General features: G+C 45.3%; 1 protein-coding gene across 3 annotated transcripts in view; it reads right to left on the reverse strand.

The window, feature by feature from the left end:
* Positions 1-7,720, reverse strand: part of TNFRSF8 (TNF receptor superfamily member 8) — a 41,944-nt gene extending 34,224 nt beyond the window's left edge. For 2 of the 3 annotated variants that reach the window (XM_045546098.1, XM_045546099.1), the window contains exon 1: positions 110-243. In XM_045546098.1, the coding sequence (XP_045402054.1) occupies positions 110-197 (88 nt within the window). In that variant the 5' untranslated portion in view covers positions 198-243. Of the gene's footprint in view, positions 1-109; positions 263-7,658 lie in introns of those variants that run through there. The other variant, XM_045546100.1, reaches the window with a different exon arrangement.
* Between the last annotated feature and the right edge of the window lie 416 nt (positions 7,721-8,136).

An 8,136-nucleotide genomic window follows, 5' to 3' on the forward strand; every position in this document is an offset into this window, starting at 1 on the left:
GTCCATCGGGCCCCAGGAAGCAGGAGGCTGGAAGCCATCAGTGCGTTAGTGTAGGTGATGCAGTAGCAGCAGCACAGATCTTGGTGCTGCTGAGGGTGGGGATACTTACCCGCGAACTTGACCATCATCCCTCTTGGGCAGACCGAGTGGGGGAAGCAGCGGGCACAGGAGTTGGTGGCTGACGTGCCACAGAACATGCCAGGTTGACATTCACAGACACGGGAGGAGTTCCATGAGCACGGCCTCTTCTCCACGAGTTCAGCTAAGGGACATAGAGAGGAGTCACAGAGGAGAACAGAGGGACGGTAAGGGCAGGGGTCCAGGGAATGCCCAGAGACAGTCCAGCACGCTGCTGTGGCTTCTGTTGTGCCAGGCAGCTGTTGGCTCAGCCCTTCTCTTCAGTGGGTTCCTGAGATGGGGACAAGAGGGCAGGCAGGGTCCACGACGTAGCCTCCACCTCCCAGCCCACCTCCCTAGTGATCACCATAATTGGACTAAAAATAAATTAAAGCCCCAATTTAAAAACAGGCACAGAAGATATGGAGAGACCTTAGATGCATATTGCTAAGTGAAAGAAGCCAGTCTGAAAAGGCTACATACTGTGATTCCAGCTACATGACATTCTGGAAAAGATCACAGTATAGACAGCAAAAAGATCCATGGTTGCCAGAGGTTCGAGGGAGAGAAGAATGAACCAATGGAGCTCAGGGGTATTTGCGGCAGTGAAAATATTCTGTATGAGACTGGGATGGAGGACACTCGTCCTTAGACACTTGTCAAAAGCCACAGGATGTGCAACACCAACGCTAATGTAAACTAGGATTTCAGTAACAATAACGTATCAGCATAGGTTCATCAGTTATAACAAATGTACCACACTAATGCAAGAGTGAAACTGGGGTGGGGTGCGGAGGTAGGGGGGCACCTGGGAACTTTGAACCTTCTGTTCAATTTTTCTATAAACCTAAAACTGCTTTGAAAAGTAAAATCCATTAATTTTTTTTAATGGACAAAGGATTTAAAGAGACATTTCTCCAAGGAAGATACATAAATGTCTATTAAAGTGCATGAAAAAATGCTCAACATCATTAGCCATTAGGGAAACGCAAATCAAAGCCACAGTGAGGTACCACTTCGAAGCCATTAGGATGGCTAGAATCAAAAAGACAGATAATCAGTTTTGGTGAGAACGAAGAGAAATTGGGATCCTCATACGTTGCTAGTGGGAATGTAAACTAGTACAGCGTTGTGCAAACCAGTTTGGGCAGTTCCTCAAAACCTAAACATGGAGCTACCAGGTGATGAGCACCTCCACTCCTAGGTACATACCCAAGACAGCTGGGAGCCTATGTCCACACAAAGGCTCGTACATGGCCGGGCGTGGTGGCTCGTGCCTATAATTCCAGCACTTTGGGAGGCTGAGGTGGGAGGATCGCTTGAGGCCAGGAGTTCAAGACCAGCTTGGGCAACATAGCGAGACCTCATCTCTTAAAAAAATCAGCCAGGCATGGTGGCATGGGCTTGTAGTCCCAGCTACTCAGGAGGCTGAGGCAAGAGGATAAACTGAGCCCAGGAGTTTGAGGTTGCCGTGAGCTATGATGACGCCACTGCACTCCAGTCTAGGCAACAGAGCAAGACCCTGTCTCAAAAAAAAAAAAGAGAGAGAGAGACTTGTACCTGACTGTCCATAGCAGCACTATTCATAACAGCCGAAAGATAAGTGGAAACAGCCCACATGTCCATTAGCTGATGAGTGGATAAACAAACATACCATATCCACACAATGCAGTATATTCAGCAGTTAAAGGGACTGAAGCGCTGACATGCGCTACAGTGTGGATGAGCCTTGACACGATACGCTCTGCGAAAGGAGCCCGTCACTGCAGGCCACAGCGGCATGATTTCATTTATGCGAAATGTCAGAATTGGGCAAATCCATAGAGACACAGAATAGACTCCTGGCTACCAGGGGCTGGGAGGGGGAGAGAATTAGAAAGTAAGAGGTTTCCTTCAGTGGAGGTGAACATGTTCCGGAATTAGACAGTGGTGGTGGTTGCGCATGTGAATATACTAAAAACTGCTGAATTGTACACTTTAAAATGGTTAAAATGGTGAAATTATTTTATGTTATATGAATTTTTGCTCAATAAAAACATATCACTGGGAAAAATAATGAATGAACATGTAACATGCCTGGAGAACACGAAGGGGCAACCTTGGAGACCAGAAAGGAGAATGCCTCCCAGAAATGTGGAAGGCAGATGAGATCAGGTGGAAAAGGGAGACCCCGGCCCAAAGCATAGCCAAGAGGGTCACGCTGGAGAAGGTGGGGGAGCCCGTGGGGTGCTCCAGTCTGCGGCGGGTGCCTGGGGAATCGGACGGCAGCGCAGCAGCACCTGTGGGTTGGCGTGCCACACTCCCCATACACTCACGCCACACACAGAGCCAGGGGCCGGGCGTCTCCCCCCAGACTCCTGCAGCCCCACTGCTGACCCCACAGCCCTCAGAGGTGGGTTTCAGAAGCCCCATTCCCAGACCCCTGCATCAGATACCATGTGCGCGGAACTAGAAGTCACAAGCATTGGAGGAAAGCCAGCACCAAGGAAGAGGAGCCCTAAACGCAGAAAGAACCAACATTCAAGGAAGCAGAAAAAAGAGAAAACAGAACAAGCCTTTAGAATCAGTATATGGTCATGCGACACATAACGTTTCGGTCAACAATGCACCACATGTCTGACAGTGGTCCCAGAAGATTGTAATGGATTGAAAAGCTCCTAGTGATGTTGTAGCCATAGTAACATCGCAGCGCAGTGCATTACTCACCTGCTTGTGGTGACGCTGGTGTAAACAAACCAGCTGCACTGCCAGTCATGTCACAGTCTAGCACATACACTTATGTATGGTACAGGATACTTGATAATGATAATAAACAACTATGTTACTGGTTTACGTATTTACTATATACATATACATATATATATATATTTTTTTTTTTTTGAGACAGAGTCTCACTCTATCACCCAGGCTAGAGTGCCGTGGCATCAGCCTAGCTCACAGCAACCTCAAACTCCCGGGCTCAAGCAATCCTCCTGCCTCAGTCTCCCGAGTAGCTGGGACTACAAGAATGTGCCACTATGCCTGGCTAACTTTTTCTATTTTAGTTGCCCAGCTAATTTCTTTCTATTTTTAGTAGAGACGGGGTCTTGCTCTTGCTGAGGATGCTCTCGAACTCCTGACCTCAAGGGATCCTTCCACCTTGGGCCTCCCTGAGTACTAGGATTACAGGCGTGAGCCACCAAGCCCGGCCAAAAATATTTTTTATAAAATTCAGTGTAGCCTGAGTGCACGGTGTTTATAAAGTCTACAGTAGTGCACGGTGATGTCCTAGGCTTTCACTCGCCGCTCTCTCACTAAATCACCCAGAGCAACTTCCCGTCCTGCGAGCTCCCTTCGCAGTAAGTAATCTCCTATATGTATGTGTCACTTTATGCCTTTTATACTATATTTTTACTGTACCTTTTCTATGTCTAGATATGTTTATACACGAATGCTTACATTGTGTTCCAGCTGCCTGCGGTATTCAGCGCAGTAACAGTGCTGTGTAGGTTTGCGGCCAGAGAGCATCAGCCTGCACCACACAGCCAGGAGTGCAATGACGCTACCATCCAGGCTTCTGCTCCCGTGACGTTCGCACAATGATAAAATCACATAGTAATGCGCTTCTCAGAACATATCCCCATCATTAAGCAACAAATGACAGTAATTAATATCCTCAGAGACGTAAAAGGAAACTGCAGCTATAAAAAGGACTCTCATGGAACTCAATGCAACATGCTCACCAATTCCTGTTTCCTGTGGGCTCAGAGAAGACTACGTTTCCCTCCTGTGGCTGGTTGGGGTCATGTGACTGAGTTGGGATGTGCCCAACAGGACATGGGCAGAAATGATAAAAGCCTCTCCCAGGCCTGGCTCATAAAACCATGTCAGGAGACTTGTCTCTCTTTTCTTTGCTGTAATGACCTTGGTGTAGCCCCTAACACTCCCCTACACTCCCAGAAGCTATACTGAGGAGAGGATAAAATCCTGAGAATTCTTAAAATCTGGAGAGAAGCTGACCAAGGGCAGCGAGTAGCCCTCCCTGGAAAATTCAAGGAGAAGACCTCAGAGTCAGCAGCCGTGCATAATATCACAAGTCAGAGGTGGGACAGACTACCTGCCTTGCCAACTTCCTGGCAAGTCTGGGAAAGAAAAAAGCCACAGAAGTGGAGCACCACCCTGTCTAGACAGCAGGAACTCTGACCAAGACTATCTGACAGAGGGGAAGGCAGATCCCCATGCCCCCCAAGCACCATACGCATCTCTGCCTAAACTTTGCCTCCCACCCCAGGCCCTCTGGCTCCTACAGTAAGTGTCAAAAGTAACGCTCATTCCCCAACTGAAGCTCTGCGCTGAGAAGACAAACTAGAGCCCAGTGAGGTGGGGGAGGTCTCGAGGGGAAGTCACTAACACTGTAGTTAGAAGTCAGGGACAGGCTGCTGCCCTCGCTACACTTGAGCAAGCGGAAAAGAAATGAGACAGCTCTGCGAACTCACTACAGCAGGAGTTACGGGAAGGAGAGAGAAGAGAGGACAAGGAAGAGAAAGAGAAAAAAAAAAAAAGATAGAAATACAGTTTACAAAGACAAAGAGCTCAGTCTAAAAGACACAGCAACCTCAGGAGTGCTTCACACTCAGAAGGAATTTAAGAACATCAGTTCAATAAAGGGAGAGCTCAAAGAAAAGATGATTTTAAAAAATCAACGAGATAATAACGAAGACTGAACAGCTAAAGGAAAAAACATGAAATGCACAGTACCAGCATTAGAAATCTAATAAACAAATTACCAGTGCCCTGGGGCTGGCGATACCTGGAGGTAAGAAACAGAAGAGACGTGGCAGAAAGTTGAATTGATGGCACGGAGAAAAGATCAAGGAAATACCAGTGAATGCAAAGTAAAAAGATAATATATTAATGCAATAAAGAAAAGGAAGAGGGACAAAGACAATCGAACCTAAGCGTAACTGGGGTCCATGAAGCTGAGAGTGCAAGATATACATAAAATACTGAGGAGAGAGAAAATACCCAGCACTTTTCCTGAAGTGAAGGTCTGCAGACAGAAAAGACATACCAGATGCCAGGAATAATTGCTTCCAAACGATATCAAGGCATACTCTGTTTAAGGTATTGATCCTTAAGGATAAAGAGAGAATCATTCTTGCAGTCACCTACAAAGGGGAAAAAAGACTGATCGCAGGTCCCTCTGCAGCAACATTCAACACAAGCAGACAATGAGCCAATGCCTGCAAAGTTCTAGAGAAATGTGTCCCAGGAATATTATATCTGCACAAGTCATCATTCAAGTATAAAGGCAACAGATGTTCTCAAATATGAAAGAACTCTCGGAATACTGCAAAGATGAGCCCTGCTTGAAAAATCCACCTGACAGTGAAATGTAATCAACTAAGCGATGAATCAAAGTGGAAAAGTCAGGAGTGGGGAAACGGTAAATGGTAAATGGACTCGTAATGCACAATAAATAAACATCAAAGTGAGGCTAACACGCCTAGGGACTTTTGGTTGCAGGAAAGAATATAAGCACCACAGATTATGACAAAGTAAAAATAATGCGAGCAATAAGATTCAGGACGCGGATGAGAAGGCGGGTAAGGTAATTACTTCCTTCTTCATCACAGTCGGTCATTCTTTTCTACGCTGTCCAAAAATTGAAATGTGTAGATTGTGACTTTACCACAAGACAGTAGTTCCTTAAATGATTCTTAACCACTTATTGATTTTCATAACCTCTTTTCTTAATTTTAGAGGGTTTTTTAAGGAACTACTTACTGTCTCTCTGAATGCAAATATATTAATCTGTCTGAGATTTGGCATTCCTTTGGTTTCATTTTATTTTCTTCTTCCTCTGATACATTTGATGAAAATTAAATGTAATAATTTCAGTGCCTTAAATAATATGTTGCCATTCTCTTAAAATTCCTTCTACGTGTGTACAGTCTGTCTGGCTACTAACCGACCCATCCTTCCCTCTATAAAGAGGTACAGACACATGTCACTCTCCAATGACAATAGTAGTTATTTGTGGATGGAGGGCTGGGGAGGGCAATGTTGGCTTTCTTCCTAACACTTTTTGGTATTGCTTGAACTTTTTCTAATGAGTGCATATAATTTTCACTGAATAAAATAGTCATTACTTTCAAAAATTCATAGGTATACCACCAGAGAAATGTTAATATAAAGAAAGAAGGAATGGTAATATTAATATCAAACAAAAGTGGAATTAAGGGAAACAGCATTAAAAAGGAACAGAGAGGTATAATATATTTCATGATGATAAAAGGTCCAACTCACTGAGAAAACATAATATTCATGAACACTTATGTACCTGATAATATAGCTTTGACATAAATGAAGCAAAAATAGAAAGAACACAGTGAAAATCCAATGGATGAGCAAGAATACTGGTAGATATTCTAATACATCTCTCTCAGAAATCAAGTAAAAGTGATAAAAGTTAACAAGGATACTTATTACTTAAATAATACAGTTAACAAACTTGATCTAATAGATACATGAGAACTTCGTATGCAACCAACAGAATATACATTTTTTAAAAAAAACAAACCACACTGAACACTGTAAAAAAATATGATCATTTACTAGGCCATAAAAAGATCTCAACAGGCAGGGTGCGGTGGCTCACACCTGTAATCCTAGCACTCTGGGAGGCCGAGGTGGGTGGATTGTTTGAGCTCAGGAGTTCGAGACCAGCCTGAGCAAGAGTGAGACCCCATCTCTACTAAAAAAAAAAAAAAGAAAGAAAGAAAGAAAGAAATTAGCTGGACATCTAAAAATATATACAGAAAAAATTAGCCGGGCATGGTGGCGCACGCCTGTAGTCCCAGGTACTTGGGAGGCTGAGGCAGGAGGATTGCTTGAGCCCAGTAGTTTGAGGTTGCTGTGAGCTAGGCTGACGCCACGGCACTCACTATAGCCCGGGCAACAGAGTGAGACTCTGTCTCAGAAAAAAAAAAGATCTCAACAAATTTTCCCACCCCATCCCCCCAAAAAGCCACACAAAACCAAAACAAATACCAGATAGCACACCGACCACATTCACTAACCATAATAAGAAACGAGTAATAAAAGAACTTGACAAAAGAGTTTTCCTGGAAGCACTGTGGTTTTAGGGAAAGAACATAGTTCTTGGTGTCAGGCCATCAAGTCAAATTCCAGTTGTGGCACATACCAGAGTTTTGTAACTTTGGAAAGGCCCTTAACCTTCCTAATCCTCAGATTCCTCACTGTAAAACCGAGATAAAGAAAACAATCCTCCCTAGGGCCATGGCGAAGATTAAACTCAATAAATGTGTATCCTTTTCTTCAGGAAACACGCTCAGTCTCTCTGAAAAGTATGGATGCAAAAGATGGTGGCTGATATCAATTCACAAATCCAGAGAGGTAAACTGAAGTACCAGGAGGACAATACAGAGTGCAGACACAAAATTCTTATGCTCCCCACCTTCCAGATTTCCTGCCTGTCCTCTGAGGCGCCCTCATGCTCCCTGGAAGGAGCCCCTGGAGAGAGGGAACAAGGCCCTTACCCCGTGAACAGCTGACGCAGGCCGTACAGTGGCCGGCCTCATTCAGGTAGTAGTCGGGCTCACACTGCTTCCTGCAGTCCGCAGACCTCTGTGGACACGGCTGCGTCGGGAACAGCCCTGGGAAAAGAAGCAGAGAAGCTCCAGGCCAGGCTGCCTTGGCAAAAGCCTTGCCCCACCCCCACCCCCACCCCACCTCTCATCCCCGAAGCCCCTCCCAGCTCTGACCCCAAACCCCCAACTCTCCGAACATGTCAGTCCAATTCTTGTGTTATAGATGGAGGCTCACGGCACCCAGGAGGGGCAGCCCTAGCCTAAGGTCACCTGGCGGGCAGGAAAAGCAGCACAGATGTGAGGAAGAGCTGGGCCTGGGGTTCCAGGGCTGCCAGTTGCCAACTGCAAGTTACAATAACCTTGTCCGCACTATTAAGTTAATAATAGGACCCACCTCCTTGTGTTGTTGAAAGGATTGAAGGGACTA

Source organism: Lemur catta, chromosome 3 (genome assembly GCF_020740605.2).
Source record: "Lemur catta isolate mLemCat1 chromosome 3, mLemCat1.pri, whole genome shotgun sequence".
In the NCBI taxonomy this organism is placed as follows: Eukaryota; Metazoa; Chordata; class Mammalia; order Primates; family Lemuridae; genus Lemur; species Lemur catta.